The following is a 24,909-nucleotide window of genomic DNA, read 5'->3' as shown; positions in this document are numbered from 1 at the left end:
AGACCTAGCTGTGCAAGGGGAAGTGACTGCTGCCCGCTGAGCTCACAGTCCTCCTTCTCCAGTGGATGCAGCTACATGGAAAGCAGCCTCTTGCTCCCACCAGTTACTCATCACAGTTGCCAAAGAACTGCACTGTGTGAGTACACAGGGTCATGATGAGCTCACCCAAGGGCAGGGATGGCTCACCCAAGGGCAGTGTCCTGCCAGACAGCAGGGACAGCACTGGGTCAGTCATCTGCCAGCCAGTGGGGCCTGCCTTGACTCAGTGTCCCCCTGGGCCTGCAGGAGTATTTAAAAGGGTCAGGAGCATCCTTGCAGCTCTGCCAGAAAAGGAAGCATTTTCCAGTTATAATCTCTGGAAACAGGCGATGTGCATGGCTACCTGAGGGAGATGGGGTGTCCCTAAGAAAGTCTGTACTTCTGCTGAATGTAGAAATTTTAAATACCTCCTTTTCAGCATGATGAATACTTGAGACCTCCAACTCTGTAAGTATTTAGGCTTCGTTTTCTTTCCTATGTCCTTTCCTTTAGCACAGAAAGAAACAAGCTTTGAGACCAACCTTTACTGGTTTCAGTTAACCAATCTTCACATTGCAGTCATTCAATATTTACATTTTTTATACTTGTTTTCTTTTCTGAGTATTCCATGTAACAACCCATCCCAGAAAAACCAACCATATAAATTAATGAGAAAAAAAGTATTGTTCTGAAATAAACACAGAGACTCTGAATATTTCAAGAGCATCACTGCATTTAAAATTCAGATTCCTTAACTTGGTTTAACTGGCAGTCCTAAAAACACCTTATTTTTTATGATACATTATTCCTGCCAGAAATATTCAAGCTGTCATGGTAGTTTATTTTACAGCTTGCAAACATACGAACCAGTGAAATAGGTAGACTTCACTAGCAGTGAAATCCCATTCACTCACACAGTAACTAAGGCTCTTTACTGCATTTATGTGTTGTCTAAAGCTTTGATTTCTGGCTATTATTCTCCCTGTGCTCAGATCTGTTCTAAGTACCTTTTCCTGCCTACAGATAAGAACATGCAAAACTATTTGCAATATCAGGATGCGATCAGCATTTTCAGAAAAAAAAAAAAATTAGACTGGTAAATGTGCCTTTTTGAGAGTACCTATTACTAAACTTAGAAATTAGTAACTTCCAATCAAACACACACAGCCTTATAATATCTACCCTGGCGCATGTGTTGCTGTGGGTTCTTTTCAGCTGACACCTGAACTGACCTCTTTGCTCTCTTTCTTCCTACTGTGTTTTATATTGAAGTCCACCTCATTCATGGTACTCCTGTAGTTTAAACAAAACATACAAAGAATCACTCCTCTCCCTGCCAGAGAACAGGATGCATTTTTTATCAAACAACTACCCCAAACAAACACGTCTAAGAATTAATGAAGACATTATGACCTAAAATAAAACCAGGAGTGTTCAAGATGACAAAATGACTGCTTCCTATCCTCTGATAATCAATCCTGACAGCTTCCCCATTGCAAAACTATTTCTTTGGATTCTTTATGTGCTTAAACCCCTGATTAAACACCATTTTGCCTGTTTGCACCATGTTCTTCTCATCAGTTTCTATAAATATTGCACATGTGCACTCAGTGGTACTGTCTGTAACACGAAACCAGTGGGAGCATTCCAAGTTGCAGTTATCCATTGATAACCTGTTTGGACAGAGGTGTTAAGAAAGGAGGCTTTGTTCTTTATTTTTTTTAACACTAGATGGCATTGCTTCCTCCCCCCGCCCCCAGGGAAAACTTGAAGATGAAACTTGCCTTGATTAATGTAAGAGAAGAATTAGTGACTTGCAAGTTTTGCTGTAACTATCATCCTTACAAGCATTTCCTGTAAATCTTAACTCTCGAGTGTGGCACCAAGCCTTTGGTTTGTATTCCTCTGTCTGCAGCCCCCGTACTTCTGCATGCACCAAGGAATTTCTGAAATACTACTGGTGGGATGGTTTTCTTCAGGTAACCTTTAAGTAACAAGCGCTAAAGCTACGGATGATGCATACTGTGGTGCAGAATATTTTGTTACATAAACTGTGTGACCTCAAGATGCTAATCAACCTGGATACGTCCCTGGACCTTTCCCTCTCCAGCTGATTCCCTTTCTTTCATCACACACATTCAGCTGCAGCAGGAGCCAGAACAAGCTATGAGGCAGGAAGGAACTATACAACCACTTTTCCCCAGGGGCCTTTCCCACAAGAAGTGAGGGATTGGGTTCCTCTCTTTATCATATAGCAGGAGCCAGAGCCAGTAGGGCATTGTCCAATTAAAATTAAATAGCAGCTGTTGACAGTTGCTTGTGGGCTAAATTGGTTCTGTGGGGAATAGCTCATTAGAGCCGTCATCTCCATCAAGAGCTGATTGTGTCCTGCGCGGGAAAAGTGCGGGGGCTTCTAAGGCTGGAACCTGCCTCGGTCCACGCCAGCATTGTGTGCCACGTTTGGTGCTGCCACACACTCCATGTCGTGGCCCAGACTTTCTTCTCCTACCTTAGTGTCAATCTTACTAAAAATTAACCCCGGAGAACGCGCCGTTCCCAGACAGGCTGCTCTTCTTCCCCGCCTTGGAGCAGCCCCTCTGGCGTGGCCGCAGCAGGGCAGGGGAAGGGGCTGAGGCGAGACCTGCTCCCTCTCCTGCCTGGCCCCTCTGGCCGAGCAGAGGCGGCTGGACTGGCCGGCTGCTCCCTGGGGAATCCCGCTGGACCGGGAGCAGCTCCCCTGGCTGCCCGGGAAGGGTGAGGCTCCAGTTCGGGCAGCCACAGGTAGGCGGCGGCCTCCTACTTTTCCCAGGTTCGTGGAGGTTGATTATTCCCCCGCCTTCCCTCCTCCTCTTTTTCCAGCTCTCGCTTTCCGGGTTGGGAGTTCGGTGCGTTCAGAAAAGTGCCTGCAACGCGCGGGGTTCCCCAGGTGGAGCTGCTCCGGGCTCTCTCTCCCCTCCTCCTCTGGCTGCCTTTCCTCCTTTGTGGCCGCATCCAGGGCGCTCCAGTCCCCCTCCCACGCTTCCTCTTTCCCTCCCTCCCCGCCTCATCCTCACTTCGGGGAGAGAAAGCCGGGCTCTTTCCTGTCTCCCGGCCGGCCCGAGCTCTCACCGCGCCCGCCGTGCGGCGGTGCTGCTCCCCCTGCTCTCCCCTCCCCTCCCATCCCATTCCCTCCCTCCTCCCGGGCCGCTCCCGCCTCCGGGGGCCACTCCCGCACATGGGCTCCGTGCGGGGCTCCCCCTGCGCCCAGGCGGCGGCTCCCCCCCGGCCCCGCAGCGCTTAGCCCGGCCGTCCTCCCTCCTTCCCTCCCGCCCGATTCATTTGTTGTTGTGCTGTTCTCTCTCTCTGCTTCCCTCTCCCCGCTCTCAACTTTTGTCACCGCGGCGCTGCGCGGATGAAGACTTTTGGCGCCGGGGCCGCCTAGCTCTCCCCGCCAGCCCTGCCGCCGCCGCGCCCCGTCCCCGGCCGCGATGCCGTTCCCCCTGCGGACCCTGGAGCCGCTGAAGCTGTGCAGGTTGGAGGAGGCCGGCGGGGATGGCCCGGCGCCGGGGGAGCACGCCGGGGCGGCCGAGGGGGGCGGCGGGCGCCGGCGCGGCGCGGTGCCGCTCTTCGGGACGCTGGAGCAGGTCAGCTCCTACGCGCTGGTGTCGCTGCTGATGCAGCTCTCCGACCTCTCCCGCTGCGCCGGCGACATCTTCGGCGGGATCCTCAGCGAGGCGGACTCGCTGTGCCACCGCAACGCCCGGCTCCAGCGCCGCCTGGGCGCCCTGGAGGAGCTGCTCGCCCGCCTGGACCACCGCAAAGTCAAAATCCGTGAGTACCGCCCTTCCCCGGCGCTGGGGGCTCCTCCGGGACGGTGCTGGGGCTGGACTCTGCTTTGTGACTTATTTAAAAACAGAAAGAGAAGAGGGAAACTTAAGCATCCCCGTTTCACTTGTCCCGTGCTCTGGGGCGGCGGCCGCCCCCGGTCCCGCCGGTGCCCGCGGGCTGTGGCTCATCCCCCCTGGGACACCCCGGCCCTGGATGTCCCGGCCCGTGCGGGACTGGCCCCTGCGGGTGTTTCCCCAGCGCTCAGCGGAGAGAACGTGTCCGCAGGGCGGGCAGCGGGACCACCGTGGGCCGAGAGCGCTGTGATCCCGGAGGAGTTTGTTTATGTGTTTATGTGTTTATGCCGGGTTTGCGCTCGGCTTGGGATCGGCCGAGCTTCTGACAGTTCAGCCCCCATGCCTGATTAATTCTTTTGTATGTGCATGGGAAGACCCAGTGAATAGAAAGCTGGATGTGTTTCGCAGCTGGTTTTGTGTCTCTCGGCTCTCTCGAGCTGCTGTTCTTTGTACGGAGCTGATCTCAAACTTGAGATTTCAACTTCATGCGAGCCCAGGCAGCAAGATGCAGATCCGGCCTCGGATTCCTAAGTAGTGGCAGCATGGGGAGGCTGTTCTTAGGTTTCTTTCAGAGCCTGTAAAGTTGGCCTTAGAAGTGACTAATTGTACACTTACACAGAGCTATAGGAAAAGGTGGTTGTTTTTTTTCTCCTGGGCTTGGTCCGACTTTGGAGAAAGGATCCAGTGATAATTGCATCTGGTACGTGAAGTTTTGTTTATGCGTGACCAAGCTCCCCACAGACAATGTGGAAGATGGCTTGCAACATCAGCTCGGCTTTCTCAATGTGCTGGAAACATTCAGGAACCCAGAGAATAGTGTTGCAACTTTTGTGGCAGCTGGATAAGGTGTAAGCCCAGCCTAAGTAGGGTTGTTGCTCAGAGACCACAGACAGTTTTCTTTTGAATGGAAGTAGAAAACTCACTTTCCATGTGGCACGCTTACGAGCAAAATTGATAAGGAAGGCCTTTTCAGAAATAAGATTTAAAGGGTATGAACCCCGTATGGATAACTTACCTGTTTCATTGCAGAATTATTCCTTATGGTATACTTGAGTATGTGATTTCTCTGAAGGAGAACACCTTAGTCATCCATACCAAACCTTGTGGGTTTTAAGTATGAGGCTAAAGTTTCTGCTAACAAGTTTTACTTTTTTAGGGGCTTTATAACTGAATGATAAACTGAAGGACCATTTCTTCCTCACCAAGACGAGTCTAACCTTTTCTGCCAATATGGTTATGTTAATTTGGCGTGGTATGATGCTGTCACACTTGAAATGCAAGTGTGTTATTACTGGGGATACCTGCAGCATAGTGGTGTATTAAATTGATTGCCTGATAGGAAGCAGTATTTATTTATCTCAGTTTAACTAGGACGCTAACGATTGCCATACACTGATGCAATGTATATAGGCAAGGCTGAAATAAGGCTACTGCTGCACTGTGCAAACTCTGAAATTCTATGTGTCAGACTCTTAGTGATTGTATTCTTCCTTAGTCATCCTTTTGTACAAATTATATATTAATAAGTTGTTGTTGTTGTTATAACTTGGTTCTTTGGGCTAAGCCTGTTATGTGATGGTCTTTGCTGTTGTCATTGTTATGCCCAAAACTGGATGCAGTTCTTATGTTTGGCTTTCTCTGTTTGGTTTTAAATTCTTTGCTAAGTGGCATCTCTGCTGTTCATTCAGTTTTGCTACTTGAAATCTCATTGCTGCTGCTGCTATATTCACTTTTCAAAGATCTCATTCATATAAGTCTAAGAGAATTAAGGATTATTTAGTTCTATATTTTCTTTGATTGTTTGTTTGTAGGTTTGGGGGTATTGTTTTTGTTTTGTTTGTAAAAGAAGGTTATTTTATTTACCTATTCAGTCCCTAGGAATTGATGCGTAGGCTGAGCGTATTGACATGAGGTTTTGCATAAAGCCATGACAGTTCTTCATAGGCTTTCTAGAGTACTGCAGTCTGGTCAAGGAGATCAGGTAGGATGCTCAGATGCAGTTAGAGTAATGAACATCTCTGTAATACAAGCCATCCAGGCTTGTCTGCAAATTTAACCCTGTTCCTGACATTGAAAGGAAGTATATGGAAGATGGAGAGAATGGTTTAATAATGCTGTCTTTATTTGGGAACAACAGCAAGGGCATTTTTCCTTCCAGTTTTGAAGCCTGACGGAGAAGGCTGTTTGCTGGTGCAGGACTGTAAGAACAACAAGGATTGTATAATTGCTTTCCCATTTACTGGGTTTTTACTAATCATAAACCTTTTCTTATGAGGCAGATATTGTAAACTACTGCACCTTTTGTGGAGCACAAGTACAGACACAGGTGCAGCATGACATTGTGTCAGATGACTTAAGTAATTTGCTCTTGCATTCAGGATGAGGGAATAGGACATTGTACACCTGCTTTTAAAATCACGGGTAATTTCTACTTGAATAAATGGCTTTTGTTCTCTTTTGGGGTCCAGACAGTAATTTCCTCATGCAGCTGAAGGTCCCAGAAAAACTTTGGAGATCCCAGCATGATGTTGTATGGAAAGAACCAGAAGAGGACTAGAAAACTTCGAATCTGGGTTACAACCACTTTTTGGGAAGTAGCTGCAGACTGGCAGCTGGCAGAAGATATGCTATGTGTGTCCGTGGTGCTTGGGAAAGTACACACTTTGAAATTTTGGTGTGGTTTTTTTTTTTAATTTATTTCTGTACTATCATACTTTTGTTTCAAAGTAAAGTTTGCATGCAGTAACCTTCTGATAACAGGGGTCCATCAGTGTTTGCTCCTCACTGAGCATGGGCAGGGGTGTGAGGGAGGGAAAGCAGGCAGAACAAAGCTCTTCGTCTTCAGTTAGTCACTGTGCAGTCATTGACTGTGCCTGCTGCTCTGTCTGTACAGTGTGTCCTTGTGTGTATGCAGGATCCATATGCTCCTAGATGTACATATTAGAGGATGAATAGGTAAATGTGTCTCAGATGATCTCTGATGTTTCTCTTCTGTTACATGCTCCCCAGTATCTGTAGTGGATCTGTTAATTCAAGGACATCCATTTGCTGCTCTACATTGAGAGAACTTTCTGATGTGGCAAACTGGTTAAGGATGTGCTGTGGTGCATTAGATGCTGTCTTTGCAACCCTTACTAGGGGTAAACTTCCCCATCTCTGGAATTCTGCCATGCCCTTCAGCAGGGAGGCCTCCTTTCTGAGGGTTTTGTACTGGTGTGCCACACATACTTGGAGAGTTTGATTTCATGTCTCCTTAAGGACTCGGAAGGTAGCTTTCAGATGTATGCAGTCTTGGTGATGGTTGAGTTTTCAGGGGCTCACTAGAATGACTCTGTGTTGTCTGGTTTGGTTTAGCTGTCTTTAACTTTTTGTTTAGAGTGGTAGAGAAGTTTCTTGTTATATCCCCCCAGCTGAGAAACTTGTGCTTGACTCGATTTCAATACAAGGCTATTTTTAAGACCAGTTATTAAAAGACTTTCCTGACATGTATTTGAGCTTTGCATAATGAGCAGGATGTTGTGCCACAAGAAGGGACATCAAAATATGATGAGACACGGCCTTATGGGCTGATGACTGGTTTATAACTCATGGTGATGGGAGGCACAAATGGCTCAAGGTGGTTTATAAAATTCAAGTGTAATATGTAGTACTTGTGACCTTAGTTCAGCTGCATAGCCACGTCTAGAGAATTAATTAGTTTCAGTACTTTTCTTAACAGTCTTTCATCAGGTTTTCATTAAGCTTATGTGTGTTGCTGTTTTGCATGATGTTTTGTCATATGTTTCCAGCATCCAGCTGCCATAATGTGTTTTACACCACAGGACTTGCCTAACAGCTTTTTGTTTTCTAGCAGTGTGCATCTGTAGCTGTGACCTACCATCAGGTGATGTAGTTTTTTATCACTTTTGCTTCTTAAACGTCAGAGTGAGTGAGGACAAGTGGCTCTTTGAATTGATCAGAGCTTGTCAAAAGGCGTATGATGGCTGTAGAGAAATCTTGCATGGATTACAAGGCCAGCTCTTGGGAAACGCTGTGGGGCCTTAAACAGTCATTGTTTTTGTAGGGCATGAAGAAGGATGTTTTTTCCATTAATATTTGTCTTCTGCCATCTGCTGTTATTTATGCAAAAACTGTTATGGCTGTTCTTTTCTGTAAATCCCAGTGATTTGACAGACTGGAAGGCTGTCTCTTCCCTCTTCTCTGCTATTTATTTTAAAGTCTTTCTGAAGAGATGATTTGTGAGTGATGCTGGGAGGTTAACCTAATGACAACTTCTGGTTCAGTGTTTCCACTAGCAGGATGGGGTTTGGCCAGTTGCACCTCCTATTTTAACAAGAAGAAACTGATTCTGTGGGAGGGAGGAAATGCTACCTCCTAATTAGTGTTGCTTAAAATCCTTCAGTGTTTGATTTTAAAGGCACAGCATAATAATTGGATTTTGATGCACAATGTCTATACATATGTATGTTTTTCCTTCCCCCCACCCCTCCCCAAGTTTAAGCACATTAATGCAAGAGAGCTGGGGGTGTGGGGAGTATGGCTTTCCATTTGTCTGAATGATGGAAGGACAATCCAGTTTACACTTCATCTCCTGCTATTTTGTTTAGTAAGTATTTTCCACTCTTTGTGTGCAAGGCAGTACTGGAGCACATTTCCTGCTTTAGCTGAACAGGAAGCTTTATTCAGCTTATTCCTAGGGAAACCCCTCCTCCATCCCAAGCCACCAAAAGTGAGCTTTATTTGAGACAGTATCAGCAGTAGGCAGGAGATGAAGGGGCTGGCTGGCTTTCTATAGTTTCTGGTGTAAGGACAGAGAATACAAGATATTCATCATCTTGCAGCAACAAGAAGAAACCTTCTTTAGCAAAATGTTTAGGGATGATAAAAAAAAAAGTCAACACACACCCCCACAAAAGAAAACAAAACACACCACAACCAAAATCCCCAAACTAACCACCAAAACCACAGTGTACTCATGAGAAAGCTTTGGTGAGAAAAGAGGTTTTTAGGTGAAGAACTCTGTTCTAGCACTCTTTGGGAGCTGTAGTTCATCCATGATTACAGATGCTTGAGGTGACTGCACTGTGGTACTTCTCTCTGTTGCTGTGCAATATGAAGATTCAACAGCAATGTTCAACCATGTTAAACAGTTAATTCCTAAGTTCCCCTTGGGAAAGAAAAAAAGAAATTTTCTCTTTAACCCCGTTGTAATTATTCAGTTTGCTGCTCAGAAGCAATATAACTCTTGTTTTATTTAGCTAGTGCAAGACTAATTATCTGTGGAAATTCAACCTGATCCAAAGGAGATTTCATTTGAAATAAGCAGGAAGAAAGTCTGAGTTGGAAAAAGATTTCCCATGGGGATGGTGGGCCAAGTAGTTGTCCTGCTGAGTGGCAAAGCTCCAGCTGAATTCAGTTTGATGAGGGCTTGGCTTGCTGTTCTGAAAACAGTTGACACTCTTTGGCTGAAATGTAGAGCTGCTTTGTACAGTGCTCGGAACCTATTATACACCACCTATGAACGTTTATTTCCGTAGAACTTATGATTGGCTTGATCATTCAGGAAAACAGTGTTTAGGAGAGGTAGTTAATGAATTAAACATACTTGTATTTAGTTGTTTTCAATTAGGATCTATTTTGAAGGTTGCTAGATATTTTAGGATGCACTAAAATGCCCTTAGAAGTTTCTCTTCCTGTTAATATTGGCACAGTCGCATATTGGTTGAGTGCAAGCTAGTAATCTTGGTCTTGTGGGCTTCTCTCTAGGCTAATATGAATCTCCTGCAGAAGAATAATTTTTTGGATGAGCCTATTAACAAACGTAAAACATCACAGTGGAAAGCCACTGAAATTCCTTAAACCCTCTGTCCTGGAATTTAAACCAGCCTCTAAACAACAGAAAGTGGGATCGGGCTTTCAAGGGGGCTTGGGAGCAGCTTATCCCACACATGCTTAGTGTTTCCTGCATCTTCCACTGAAGTGTTTGGTGCTGGCTGCCCTCAGCCATGAAGTACTTCATTTAACGTTCCCCAGGCCAGATTCACTGTGGTAATTCCTGGCCTTTTCCTGTGTTTCTGGGTGAAGGAGCAGCAATTTCCCCTTCCTCATCTTCCTTTTTTTTCCCCTGCATGCTCAAATAAAGGATAAAATAAATGATGGCATATTCTTTGCTTCCTGTGATAACAGGATATCCAGAGCACTAGTGCAGCAGAAACAGAAAGGGGGATTGGGAAATAGGAGGAATTAAAAGACACACATTGAAAGCTTGGCAATTATGCAAAGCCCCAGTTTCTTTTGTAGTCCTAAACTAGCTATCAGCAGGCGAGATCAAAGCTGTCCACCCTAACAGTTAACAAGATCAATTAAACATGCTAATTAAATGTTGTTCTTGGCTGTAGGTTGGATAGGAAACCTGCTGGTTGGATGGCAGTCTCCAGAAAGCCTGGATGTCATGCCACTTAAGAGACTAGAAGAAAATATTTTGCTACCTGTGGGTTTAGCACAGATTAATGTGGGTGGACTTTGCAAGTTGTTTGTACTTATATCCTACCATATTTTAGTTGGGCAGGGCTGCTTCTGGCTTCAGGCTGTCATGGGTTTTTTCTCTTTGTCATTTGTAAATTATAGTGGTTTAAGTTAGGTTGTTTTTATTTATTTATTTATTGGCCTCTTGTCCTTTAATCAGCTTTGTGCATATGAGATTTCATTGCCCTTTAAGAACTAGGAGTAGTTAGAATATAAATGTTTAAGATCCAATGAATGTGATTGAGCTTAGGGCACTATGCAATCTGGAGGCAGGGTAGTTAACTCCTGCAGAGAGTGACAGAACCAAGTAATTACTTTGCTGTCACTCTTCTGGGTAGTTACCCTGTTGGAGCCACTGGACTACACAGTTTTTAGGTTAAGACCTGATTAATTTTTTTATTTCCTTGCTCTTATTTTCTCCTCCTCATTTTCTTTAGTAGTTTAGACTCCTCACTCACCCCAGGTGTGCTCTGAGCTGCCTCTCCCTGTTCTGAGGTGTGAGAGTTTCAGTGTGTGCTCTGCACCTCACCACCCGTTTCACTTGTTAAAACTCAGCATTTTGCCTTCCACAAATTCAACACCCTCTGCAGGCCTGATAGTCGGTTGGGTTAGTGTGGAAGGAGGTGAGGAGATGGGAGGCAGAGACGGGAAAGGGTGGAATTTGATGGAGCTTCTGGCTTTCTCCTGACAGCCCCTCTCACCCCCCTATTTCATAGCCCCAGTGTAAGGCCTTCCTGCCTGGGGTTGTGGCACAGTGGACAGCACCATAATAACTGAATATGCTCCTTTCTTCATTTTTATTGCTTCACTTCCAAACATGACCATTGCTCTGCTATAGGAGTATAAAGCAAGCAAAAAACCATTTACACCATTACAGTGATTGAAGTGAGACTGTCAGGGGATTACTTGACATTAAAAAACCTTCAAAGGAACTGACTTTAATGTGTGTCTGTGGCTGAGTTTTTGTAACTTTCAAACTTGGAGGACGTTTTAATGTTTCAGTAAGTTTAATTTCCCTAATGTGAGTAGCAGTTCTTAATTTGAAATTTGACATCCTGATAACAAGTAGATCTGTTAAGTTAGTTGATTGGACATCCCTTTTACTGTAATCAGGCGGTAGCCTAGCTAACCAAATTTTGATTAATCTAAGATTATGATTTTTAATTAACTTAGCTCCTACTTTACAGAGATTAGGATTAGAACAGCTGCCTCCTGAAGTACATTGGAACTACGGATGCTATCTGAAGAACTGAGCCACTGAGTTTTTTCTACTAGCACTAAATCCAAATGTTAATTATAATGAAAAAATGATAGCGATTTCAAGCATATTGAGTAATAGTGACAATGGTGGGATTTTTCTTTTTTTTTGTGGTTGAGCAACCAATTGGAAAATGAAAACAAGACACTTCTACAGAATGTTTTAAATGGTAATGTGTTGTACTTGAATGCTCTTCTATCTTCTTGGTCCTCCCAATTTTATTTTTTTTTTTTTAGTGTCAGAATGCTGGCTACAGAAGAGCTCTCATCAGCTTTTAAGTGGTGGGATAAATATTGCCACTCACTGTCTTATATATATTTTTTGTGTCTGGCTGTTACATTCGTAGTTTCTTAAAATCTTGGGTTTGAGTAAGAAAGCAAGCCCAGTCTTTCTCCTTGCAAATGAGTATCTGTCTTTTGTTTTCTACTTTAGCAAGTTTTAGCTTTTGGCAGCTGATGGACTTTGCTTACAGGAAGCTCAGCAGGACCCAAGATGAGTGATTTGTGGGTTATCTCTAGTGGCACCTTTTGTTCCTGCTGTATGGAAGGGAAGAGCTCCCAAGCAAGTGGTGTTGGCTTTCCCTTCCTGTTCAGTATCTAGTTCGTGGTGAGTAACTGAATCTGCTTGGAACGACTGAGAAACCAAGTGATGCTTGGCTAATGCAGTATCATTAAAAGTTAAAAAGAAAATATGAAAATGTTGTTAGCCACATTGTCCTTAGAGATGCTTAAAGCATTGTGAAGGAGAAAAACTACTACCAGGAAATGGGAAGAAAAGTTTTCATTAGCTATGGTATTTGATCTTCAATTTAGAAGAAAAATAGACAGCACAAGCAAAGCTTGATTGATAACACAGCAAAATCCATCACCCATTATTCTGGACATGATGCAAATAAAATCCTTTCTGCTCAAATTCTGAATTATTTTTCCTTCCTCTAAGATATGTCCTAGACAGTGAAAAATATTTCTTTGCAGAAATCCAAGAACCCAAGAATTTCTGAAAATGACCACCCTGAAAGATTGAAGATATATGTTCATGTGTACATGTACAATTGTGTACATGGTTATAGCCTCCTTTATACTAATTTGATTTGTAGTGTTGGAAACAGGGAAAGTTCTTATGTGAACTTTAGGATTTTTAAATATGAGAAATAAGTTTGTTCTAGATTTGTTATGAGGAAGAAAGAATGAAAATACAGTAGTAGTCATAAGTATATCTTAGTGTGTTAGTTTAGATGCAGTTTTCTAAAAGTTGCTCATTGAGCTATTTCCTTATTCTATTAAAATAAAGGTAGGTAGTCACTGTGTGGTTCTTCCTGATAACCTTATTTTAATAATGTATATGTGATAGAAGAGCAAGTATTTTGAGGTATAAATATACTTACCATAAACTCATTCTGCATGGCTGAATGCGTGCCACAGGGAATGGCTATGGTAGGAAACAGAAGGGTGATGATGGGGTTAGAACTGAAAGGTTTTGTACCAGTTGCATTTGCGACCTTGTTGGAAGCCCAGATATGGGAAACTGGTATGGCAACTGATCTCCGTGGGCCAACACCCTTCCTGCTATCTCTGGCTGCCACCCTGGCAGTGGGGAGCGTGTGCAGTCCTGTTGGGCAGGCTGGGGCAGCCAGAGCCCTGCAGGGAGCAGTCCCATGGAGGGGGAGGCCTGACCCTGCGGTGCTGCAGTTGGGCTCAGCCCTGGTTGTGCAACATGAGCCCAAGTGGCTGTCTCTGTGCCTCTGAAATATCCCAAGTGGCATCACAAGGGGTTTGCCTCCTCCTGGGGAGGCAAGCATGATCATAACAAGGGTGGTTTCAATGTAAATACATTATTGCAGTTGATTTTGAAATTACCGTTGCAGTTATAATTATATAATAATTACTAAATACATAGAATTGTAATCTATAATCATGATCTTTACCTTCAGGAAAGAGAGGAAAGCTGGAGAAAACGAGGCGAGTGTGAGTCAGTTCTCTTGCCCTGCCTTGTCTTGATGGTCAGTGGTAGGACAAGGCTGCCCTTCTCCAGATCTGGGTGGAGAGGAGGGAGGCTGTGCTTGCTTATCCTGAAGGAAGGTTAAACTGCAGTGTGGGCCTGTTTGCGATAACAAATTTCCTTAAAACATTAGGAAGCACTTACACAGCACAGCCACAATGCAGATTTAAGTGAGAGTTAGAAGGCTTTTTGCCCTGAGAGTCTAGTCATAACACATAGGAATGAATCCAGAAGATGGTAATTTAGTTAAGTGTGGCTTAAAAAGGTCTGTTTTGAAGAACCCAAAGTTTCACAACAGTTATGGGCTTTTTTGAGGTCTAAAGGAAGAGCAGGTAATTAGAAATCCACAGAGTATTTGCCTGAGGTGAAGAATACCACAAAAACACTGAGCTTTTGGTGCTTTTTAGTTTGTCGTGTTACAAAAGCCTCTGTTTGTCCATATCTGTTACAGAGACATTGTGTCTACTGAATGGTAATGAAGACTAAAACCATCTGCAGTGCTTATTATCTTGCCTGCTCCCACTCATTGCTGAGTTTGGCTTGAATTCTGTAGTTGGTGATGTCCCCTCTGAAGAGTGTGGTATGTAACATGGGAGGGGAGTGCTCTTCAAGACGTGTTGTTTTGACCCTGTTGCTCTAACTGAGCATGCTTTCCTCTCCCACCCCTTTTCCCAACACATGAAATACAGTAGCTTTTTCTTTACAAAACATTTTTTTACTGTTAGTAACCTTGCTGACAATTTGTGAAACTTGCTGCAGTCTGGCAATAGCTGCAGCTTGTAAAAGGTAGGATGAAGAGTGGGCAATTTAGCATTGTACATGGAGATAATGTGCTGCAGGTTAACGCATCAAATATTTAAATGATTTAAATGCATTGTGTAGTGCAACTGGTAGAAAAATGAATTAGGTCATGATAGACAAAAGCTTGTCTTCATTTGAGCTCCTGTCAGCTTGGCATGTTTGTGCTCCACTGGTTTTATCACTAGTTATGTCTGTGCACATATGGTATTTCTAATTTAGATTATTATTAGAGGCTTATGAAAATATGAATAAGTTAATCCCAAAGACAAATGAAAGCAGGAGTATATCTCTAGTGGAACTTTGAATTTATTAGAGAGAACCCCAGAATATCTCAGCTTTTAACAGAAACACCCAATTGGAAAAATGAGTGACTGACAAAAGGCAGATAGCACCAAACAGCAAGTGGGTGTGAACTCTGTATGTGAACACTGAAGTGAGCAGAGTCTTTCTCATTGTCAGCCTGAAAGTTCTGCATGGTCATGCTTAGCACAAGAGCACAGCCTCCACTTACAGGGTGTTGAGATACTTTAACTGTGTGCCACATGCTGCATTACCTTTCTCCCCCTACCTTGGTGGCTGTTGTTGAAGCTGAGACAGTGAGTTTGAATAGAATGAAACTTCTCAAGGAAAAGTTCTTGAGGCTGCTTGAGTAGTCCCCAAAGTTCCTGTCTGGAAAGTGTTGCAACAAATGGGTAAACCTATAGTGTTCCCATGGGCCCAAGTACTGATCTTATCCAGATCCCTCTGGATGGCATCCCGCCCCTAAGGCATGTCAACCACACCACTCTGCTTGATGTCGTCTGCAAAGTTGCTGAGGGTTGCCCTTGATCCCTTCATCTATGTCACTGATGGCATTAAACAGAACTGGTCCCAGTATGGACTCCTGAGGAGCTCTTCTTGTCACTGCTCTCCCTCTGGACATTGAATTATTGGTCCCTTCTGGCTGTGGCCACCTATTTCAACCCCCTACTCAGGACAGGCTGAGTGGGAGCCAGGTATTGAGGGCTGTGTGCATTTGGGTTTTGAATATCTCCAAGGATGGAGCAATCACAACCCTCATAGTAAAACTTTTTCCATATGCTTAAATGGAGTTTCATGCATTACAGTTTGTTCTCTTTCCCTCTTGTCAAAGTGTTGTAACCATGAACACAAATATACTCTCTCTACTGGAAGGCTGTCCAGGAGAGGTACTAGTGGGACCCAAGATGAACAACTTGATCATCGAGAGAGCTGGGGTACTCTGGCCCTTGGTGAATGTCTGTCCTGGTTTTGGCCAGGACAGGGCAATTTTTAGATGGGAGGGTATGTGGCCAGGACCCAGATTTGTTCTGTACCACCTCGGGCATTGCTGCAGATGGGGGGAAAGGAACTCGCTCTTACTCTCTTTCTCCTGGGGAGAAGGGGTTCCCCCAGTTAAGAAAAGGTGGCAAGGGAAGCTGTCTGGTGTTTGCTTATTGCCATGGGCTTTCTGTGTAAATAGTTCTTTGTCTTATACCTTTTGCTATTAATATTGCTGCTGTTAGTTTTCTTATCTCATTGCTGTTTCCAGTAAATTGTTCTTATCTCTACCTGTGCCTCCAGTTGGAGTGAGGAGGGAAAAAGTAGTGGTATGGTTTTAGCAGGACTGCTAAACTGAAAAATACCATTCCTAAACTGTGACTTTGTCTTAGCACATTTATTTGAAAAAGGATGGGCAAGGGAAGGTGTTAGTTAATCAAGTTATAGAGCTGGGAGCCAAAAATCGCATTCTAAAAATTAAAAATAATATTTTTTATTTTTACTTATAATTATTTACTTGAGGACTTCCAACCTTGCAGTGCTTCTTGGGAAGCAATTTAATACTCTCCATAAAAATACCTGTTGTTTCTGTTGAAAGGCAAGGTAATAAACTTGATCTCAGAAAGATGGAAACTCTCTCCTGTAGAGAAAAGAGAAACCATTTTCAGTGTCCCACCTTACAGATCCTGTTGGCAATAATTTCTTAAGGAGTGAAAAGCATTCACTGTTTGCAGGAGGAGTCCTGAACAACCCTTCCGCATGCTTAAGAATTTCAGCAGCGGCTTGTCTTTGAAATTCTGACAAAGATCCTTGGCTGGGTTTTTGGAAACTGTCTAGGATCTAGGTTACATTACTACAGTACCCTATTTTTTGCTTGTTGATGGGAGCTTTATTAAGGAGGATGGAAAACATACCATATAGTTCTGTTCTTCATCTTGCTTAGGGCAAGTAAGCGAACTCCAATGAGAATTACAGGAAACACCTTTTTGATCATCCACAGCAGCAGTTGATCAAATAAAGCAGTTCCTCAGTAGCCTGAGTTGCTGCTAATTAAACAGATTTTCCTATCCTTCTCCGAAGTAAGCAACCCTCTAGGCTGACTTAATTGCCAGGACTGTGTAAGTGTGATGGTGCTTTAGAAGAAAGTTGTGATTTAAGGGCCAAATCAAAGCAATTGGAGAGAAATAGTTTTGTTTTAAAATGTTTTTGCTAGACTGCAGAATTATCTAGTATTTTACATAAGTTATAACTTAGATGCATGGATGGAAAACTATCATTATACATTTTTTTTCCCCCAATGCAAGTTCATAAACTCTTGTTAAAATTGTCCAAATTCACATGGAGGAAGCCAAACTGGCATTCAATACAGCTATATTTAAAGCTCTTGGCAGGACTTTTCCCATATGAAAGATGTTATATGTAAGCTCTTAAAATAAAACTCCAAGAAGTTTTGTGATGACAATTCTAAAGACTGCCAGATCATCTAAAATTAAGAGATTTTAAATACTAGATCAGAGTTCTGTGTCAGAGTTCTCTTGTCTTACACTGTCTTTCTGTCGTCCATGTAAACTGATTTTTGTTACAGCACCTCTGGGAAATATCCACTGGATAAGCTTGTAATCTCAGGTATTTGGCACCTCTGTTGCTTTCTGCCATGGAATCCTGCAAAAACGGGGTTCACTGAAAAGTTTGCTCTTAAGTATTTGAGTGTAATGAATGATTATTTTTTTCTCTCTGTATTGTGTTTCTAAGGAGAATAGTTATAGCCTGTGGAATACATCCTGTTTTCTTGGCTGCAATGAAATCCTTGCTTTTTATTGGTAATACCTACTATTTTTCTTCTTTGTGAAGGCTGCCAACATCTGACCCAGGACTTCTTAAAGACAAAGGCTAATAGAGATGTGTTCCTTTGTTTTGTACCAGAGAGGAAAAGGTTGGGGGTTTCCAGTTGGTTTTCCCTGTGGTGCTTTCAATCAAACCTTGTGTGTGTCTCTCTCTCAAAAAAAAAAAAAAAAAAAAAGGGCAACTCAAAACTAAAAATCAAATCCCAACAAACAATAATGAAAAATAAACAGAAAAGCCCCTACCAGGTGAAATTGACTTTGCCCAAAGTATAAGAAAGACAAAAAAGTAAGGGCCTTTTGTCTTAAATGCATATATTCTGGTTTTATTTTTCTAATCTGTACCAGTAGTAATGTAGATTAACCCCCAGTAAATTTTAATTTGTTAGTATTCCTCAATACGCATTTTTGTATAAATAGATCGTGTAGCTGAAACTTCTTTTTGCCTGTTTCTTGTTTGCATTTAAGGTCAAGAAGACACATGGGGTGAAAGTCTGGATTGACTTACAATTTGCATTTTCCAACATCAGTTTTGACCTTGAGTTGCTAAGTATGAACTTGGAACAAAAGAGCTTTATAGAAGTGGTTGATGGATGGGTTGTAATATTGAAGCTTCCCTCCCCCATGCTCACATCCTCAGAGCTCAGTCCATCCTTACACCGAAGCTCTGCCTTCATAGGCAAGAGTCTGCTGCTTCAAGAGATAAAAATGCTGAGGCTGGCACTTTGGGAGTCTGTTTATAATAGTGAAAATGTAGGAGAGAGAGAGAAGTCAAAAGTCTATAGGTAAGTTTTGGGGTTTTTTTCTATTTTTTCGTTTCAGTGGGAGGATGTCCCCCAGTGTCTCCTAATGAAGTAATTTTTTAGATAAACATCTTGCCTATCTATTGTAGAGGAAATGCTCTTGTATGCCTTTGTCTTCTCTCTGCAAAATGCTTGCTTTGTGTGCATTGTGGTACATTTTTTAAAAATTACTTTTTAAATTAAAAAACCCCTTTTTGAGTCCTATCCCCCTCCAGCTTTCCATTTATTTCAGTACCTCTAGCTATCACAGGTTTGTTTTTGTCAAATTTGCAGAGCTTCTTCTTCTTCACTGAAATGCTATAAAAACAGGGAGAGGCTGTTTTGGGAGGAGAGGGAATTAGCAGCAGTGGAGGTAGCAACCACATTCTGGAGACCATATTTTGCAATCCTGAAATGTGAAAACAGAGTTCCCCCTAAGTAGGGATTGCCCTTGTGTTTTTAATCAAGCTCCATTAATATTCAGCACTGAGTGTGGTGTAAGAGCAGGACTCCTGTGGAGCTGTAGCCGTGTTGGGCTGGCACAGTGGCTCCCAGCCAGCGGCCTGGGGGGCCCCGAGATCAGAACATGGGGCAACGTGGCTACCTGTGCTGTCATATCACAAACTTGTCTCTGTTGGAAGGGACCTTTAAAGCTCATCTGGCTGCCTTCTTTGTGTTTAATTAATTAATCTGTTTTGCTGTGGATGGAAAAGGTAAATTGGTTACAAGAACAGATGGCACAAATGGAAAGGGACGGACTGAAACAAAACAAAATTAGCATGAGGCAGGCATCAGTCCCATTGAACTAATGAAGTTCTGTCTTCTGCAGTCATCTTGAAATCAAGTTAGACTCTCATGTGTGTTGTCCTAGTGTTGCCAGTGGGGGGGTTGGTTTGTTTCTGAAAGAAAAATAAACATAGAAAAGGAGGGGTGTGTCACTTATTTTGCTAGAGGGGATGTTAGGGAAAAACCAGAATGAATGTGAAAAATCAACAGATGTTAAAATGCTGTGGATTAAATCCTATGGGCACTACAGATGCTGAGAGTGCTCATGGTTGCCAGCATCCCTATGAGACTTCTAATAATTACAGCAGTCTTGTACTGTAACCTTGCAAGATCTCCTTTAGGATGATTGAGGCTTGCTTGAAGATGAGACATCTTCCTCTGCAAGTCTTGTAGAGACAGATCTTGATTTTGGAAACTGGAAGTACTGAATTTGTGGGTGCAGAATAAGGAGCTGATGCACAAAGAAATGAGAAACCTCTGTATGAAGATACCACCACCTTCCTCAAATGGAAAAGCAACATCCCTTCCTGATGGCTGATGCTTCAAAGTGAGCCACAGCATAGATGGGGCTGTTGTGATGTGGCCATAGCTATAGATGAAGATGTTCTTACTCATAATTTTCAAAACGGCTTTGAGGATGGCAGAATTCCCATTTTACAGTTTAACAAAGAAACCTCCAAAGTCTACTGCCACGTCCATACAAACTAATATCAGAGCCTGCATTTCAATGCTGGTGAAATAGGAGATCCCAAAGGATTAAGCTGCCTTCCTGTTCATAGGTTGCACAAGATCTGGCTGGAATTGGCTTGCTTTCTGTTGAACTGTACTTTGATCTGTTTGGCTTTGATGCATAGGGCACTGGTGGCCAAATCTATCCACCAGATCTGAGGAGGAAGGGAGTAGGAGTGCCTGGTATTTTGCAGACATGGGATGATTGTGATGATTAAGATGACTTTAGTGGATAAAGGAAAATAATTACATTAAATACAAGGCATTGATTTTTACTCCAGCATTGTATGAAATTAGCGTTTCTATTATTTTGGTGCTGTAGGAAATCACCAAAAAAGTCCCTTCTCTAATGATCAGTAATTCAGCGGCCCAAAGATGTCTTGGATTTCCTGATTATCTCCATGGCTGTGTGTGTGCCCACAGACATGTTTACTCCCTCAAATCCAGCTTGCCTTCTTGTTACTCTGCTGGTGAATGCCTGGGCTGGAATCTTTTGTTTGGCTTTAACACTCCTGAAAAGCCTTCCTCAAAAATCCCTGCTCTTGCAAACAAGTCAAAGAATAGATTGACCACATAAATTGGTAAAGGATGGTGACGTACATACAAAAATTACTTTGAGGTACATCTGAGGAACTCTGTGGAAAGGCTCAAATGTTTTTTTTTTTTTTACTTCAGTTAAGTAAATTTCACTGAAGATGTGTATGTGAAATCCCTAGTGATTAATTGCTCTCAAATATTTATCCCAGCTGAGTTATGTAATATGAATCTCAGAAGGATTCCCAATAAAAAGTCTGTGAATGGTAGATGTAAATGCCTGCAGTGGCTTTTGAAATTTTAGATGTGAAAAGTGCTAATGGGAAAAATATTTTACATAGCTTCTGAGATAGGTTCTAGAATTTTTAAGGCCTTGTGTTTAACTCCTGCTGCCTTATAATTTTGAGGCTTTGCTATAAATTATTCCTTATGCTTCTGCCAGAACAATAGTTGAGTGTCTTCAAAGAAATTAGATTAAGGCTGCAAAGTGAAAAATACCAAATGGAAAGGTATGTACTTAATTCCAACTGCTGCCTGTGAAAATCTGCTATAATACACTTCAGATGGTATGATAGGGTTCTATTTCTGAGTACCTCAATAAAGATGTTTCTTTTGGCAGCAAAGTTATTAACAATTTCTTTTTTCTTTACATGAAGTCCTAAATTTCTCAGAGTGGTTTTTACTGGCAACTCAAAAATGGGAAATGGACAAACACTGAGCTGAACACGTAGAAGTTTTCTGTGTATGTGTGTATATATATATATATATATATATATATATATATATAAAATTGAATTTCAGGGTTCACAATACCTGTACTAATACTTGAAGATCATGAGTTTTCTTTGCCAGGGCATAGCCTTTTTGAGGAGATTGGAGGCAGGACAGGGACACCTCTTATGCTGGGGTGCTGAGATCAGTGTTGTCATGGGAGTCCCGGGCATGCAGGAGACGGGGGAAACAGTTTCTCTCCTTAGGTGTAAAGGAAATATCATGAAATATTTATTGTGGTAAAGTAAAGCATACTTGAACACATGAAAGTGTGAGATCTCCAATCCAGATAGGCAGACAGCCTGTGCTTATCTTGCATGTGTAGCTCAAACTCACTGCTGCCTCAGAACGAGGCTTCAGCGAGGAGGCTGCTGACGTGCTCTCCTTTTCCCCTATGATGCGCACCACCACAGTCGTGTTTCATGATGCTGGGCTTTGTCTAGCACTTCTCAGTGAACTTTTTGGGTGGCATCATGCCAACTGTGTTTTTGGACCTGTGAACATGGCAGCAGTGGCTTTCAGGTCTGACTTTCCTGTGCCCGTCTGTGGCATGAGATATTTGAACCCATCCATGCTGTGTCAGTGGCAGCTCTGTGATGACAGCTTACAGCAGCCCCCTCAAGAGGTGGCAGTCCAGGTTTATCCAGCAGGCTACTGGTGTGACCACTCTCACTTTGGTTACAGATTGGTTTCTTCTTGGCTGCTTTGGGAGGATTTTGGTGTTGGAGCAAACATAAATAAAATCAGCCCTAATCTGTTTGTGTTGAGCTGACTAATGTGACCAGTGTTAAGCATAGCTGATTGATTTCCTGGTGTTTGGTTTTCCTTAGAGGGCTGTAGCACAGACCTTGAGATTACTACGGTGATGTAGCAATGGGACTTTAATAATTATTAAAAATGAAGAGAAGTTTTGCTAATGTAAGAATGTAATGCAGCATTTGTGTGTTTGGTGCAGTTTCTGTAGGGATGCCCACATCTGTGGTCCACCATGCAGGGCAGCACTGCTTTTCTGTTGTAGGAGGAGACTGATCTTTTCAAATGGTTCAGCTGGTGACCAGTAGATTCCTGCTCTAGTATTTTGCTTGGTCCACAGCTGGTCCATATCCAAACCGGATGATCAGATATGCAGGGGAGTACTGAGAAGCAAGGGGAAAACACCATCCTTGAAGAGATGAAGCAGCAGTAGTTCCACCAGCCTCCAGCTGTAAGTCAGGACATTAAAACGGTTTTGGATTTCAAGAAAGCAAATGCTATATGGAGCCAGAGTTTATGAAACTCTGAAAATCACACATGGGGTTTTTTTAATGTTGAGGAAAGAGATGTTAGTCCACACGTGCATTCATTTAAAAAGTCATCGGCTTTGCATTCTTCCGTATTGGTATGCATATAACAACAATGAGAAATAAAAGCAGCAATGATCCCAAGTAGGTGCTCCCATAACTCCACAGAAAGATGGACAAAATCACTGGCTGGCACGGAGGCAGGATGGGACATGCATGGAGCATCTTGCAACTTGTGATGAGCAAATGGGGGGAGTGATTTGACCAAGCATGGTCAAATACTGCCCGTAATTAAGAGCTGGAGCAGCCCTTGGTTTTGGTGGTATGCAAGACAGTGACATCCAACAGGAGTCTGCTGTGGTACTTTGCTGGCTAGCCCTCCATTACTTTATAACCACTTGGTGTTGGCAGTGCCTCTTTCCACCTCTTCAATGCCAGTGGCAACATTTTGAAAAAGTATCTGATTCCAAAATAAATGTGCACATGCAGATTTCCTGAAAATTAGCACAAAGTGTGAAATGAAAACAGATTTAGTTATTTTGCTGTAAGCTGGTATGTAGTTCAGCTCTCTATAACCACTCCCAGAGGATATAATAAATATTGAAGTGTTTAAGTATAAGGCTGCATATTTTCTTTAGTAAATGGTTTTGAGTAAATTGTCCTGAACTATTTTTAACTATGTAGAGCAGTTAATGGTATGTTTTTTCAGGATTTTTGGTTAGCTTGTGGGTTGGTATTTTGTTGTTTAGAGGAAAAAAAATTGCTATCTGTTTATATATGTATTAATCTAAAATAGAGTTTTTTGAGTTAAATACCATTAAGTAGTAAATTATTGTCTTTGGTATCAGAGGTATACTGGTGATAGTTTTTGGGTTTCTTTTTAGAGTGTTGTTTTTCTGTTTTTTTTTTTAAATCTTTCTTCACACTCCTTAAAACAAAACATGCTGCATTCTCTCCTAAGCCCTGCCTTCCCCAAGAGAAAACATTGTAAACCGTTATTTTTCTCTCAACAGTAATTCAGAAATTGCAGGTTGAGTTTTATTAACCTCCTTCCCATGCTGTTATATATATTATTATATAAAGTTATATATATTTTATATAAAGTTGGCTTTTCGCAAGATGTGTGCTATATGGTTAATAATGTTGTGGTAAGGATATAGAATATAAGTTTTTATTTCTGCTTTTAGAAAATTAGATATAGTGGTAATAACTGATGTAATATGCTTAAACTGTCTGTTTGGTTGGGATAACATCCAGTGAACATGTAAAGAAGACCCTGCTATTGATACCCAAACTGTCAGCATCTACCACCTGAAGAAAGCATAGACCAAGGCCCAAGCTGGAAGCGATAAAAAAGACACAGCCACGAAACAGGCATGCTCTAAAAAGGCGGAGCCATGCAAAACAGTTCCTAGAATATGGAAACTAGTTTATGGAATTTTATGAATATTCATATATTGATATAACGAGAAGGGTATTTGAGTGTCTCTGAGATAGCAAAGGGTGGACTTGGCTGAATGCCAAGTCACCCGGCCGGCCGTACTTGGCTTTTTTTATCTCCTGTCTTAATTATTTTATTAAACATATTTCTTAAAATTTACAAAAAAGTGAACCTCATTTTTCACACTGTCTGTAAGCATGTGTGGCCTGATTGCCTATATGGAGTTATTAATGTTACTGCCAGGTGAAATTTGTTCTGGGTAATACAGTTCCCCAAAGTAATGCTTTTTTAATTTCTGAAACACTGAATGTCTCATCACCAGGGGTTTTACAACAGTGGTATTTTCAACTGTATTGGTGTTACTCTAGTTTACACTTCTGAAATGACTCTTCATTTGTAATCTTTTGATGCACTTTGGTTTACTCTTGTAGGAATTAAAGTTCAGCTGAATAATGATGAGGACTAACAAAGCTGTCCTTATTTTATGTCTTGTTTGCTTGTTTTTATGGTTGCAGTTTAAGTATTTGGCAACCAAACCCTGAAGGAGAAATGGCAAACAAGCCCAAATTTACATATTTCTGAGGTTAGCTAAGCAGCAATGAAAACTGTGACAGCTATCTAGTCAGTCAGATCACAGAGCATTGAGTTGGAGGGGACCCCCACGGGTCATCAAGTCCAGCTCTTAAGTGGGGATTGAACCCACAGTCTTGGTGTTACCAGCACCATGCTCTGACCAACTGAGTTAATCAAGTAGCAACTGCACTGGGTTAGAGTTATTTGAAGCCATACATTGCATTCATTCATTCATATGTTGCAGTTCCTCCATATTCGTCAGGTAGTTCTGTTCGTTTGTTTACATTTTGAAGATCAGCAGAGCTCCAGGAGTTATTTCCTTATAAGCTTTATTTACAACAGAAAAAGCAGAGGTTTTTATGAATAAATAGTGATGAATCTGTGCAATGCACATTTCTCACTGGTCAACATAG

The 24,909-nt window shown here is 42.4% G+C and overlaps 1 protein-coding gene across 4 annotated transcripts in view; it reads left to right on the top strand.

Moving 5' to 3' along the window:
* Positions 1-3,471: 3,471 nt before the first annotated feature.
* Positions 3,472-24,909, top strand: part of NHSL1 (NHS like 1) — a gene marked incomplete at its 5' end in the record, with an annotated part of 177,927 nt that continues 156,489 nt past the window's right edge. For 3 of the 4 annotated variants that reach the window (XM_083856989.1, XM_083856988.1, XM_083856987.1), the window contains one exon: positions 3,486-3,828. In XM_083856989.1, coding sequence (XP_083713115.1) covers positions 3,486-3,828 — 343 coding nt within the window. Of the gene's footprint in view, positions 3,829-24,909 lie in introns of all 4 variants that reach the window. The other variant, XM_083856993.1, reaches the window with a different exon arrangement.

This window comes from Zosterops lateralis (genome assembly GCF_965231275.1).
Source record: "Zosterops lateralis genome assembly, chromosome: 3".
NCBI classification, from domain to species: domain Eukaryota; kingdom Metazoa; phylum Chordata; class Aves; order Passeriformes; family Zosteropidae; genus Zosterops; species Zosterops lateralis.
Note: the sequence above shows the minus strand (reverse complement) of the source record. Positions and strands in the feature narration are given on the sequence as shown.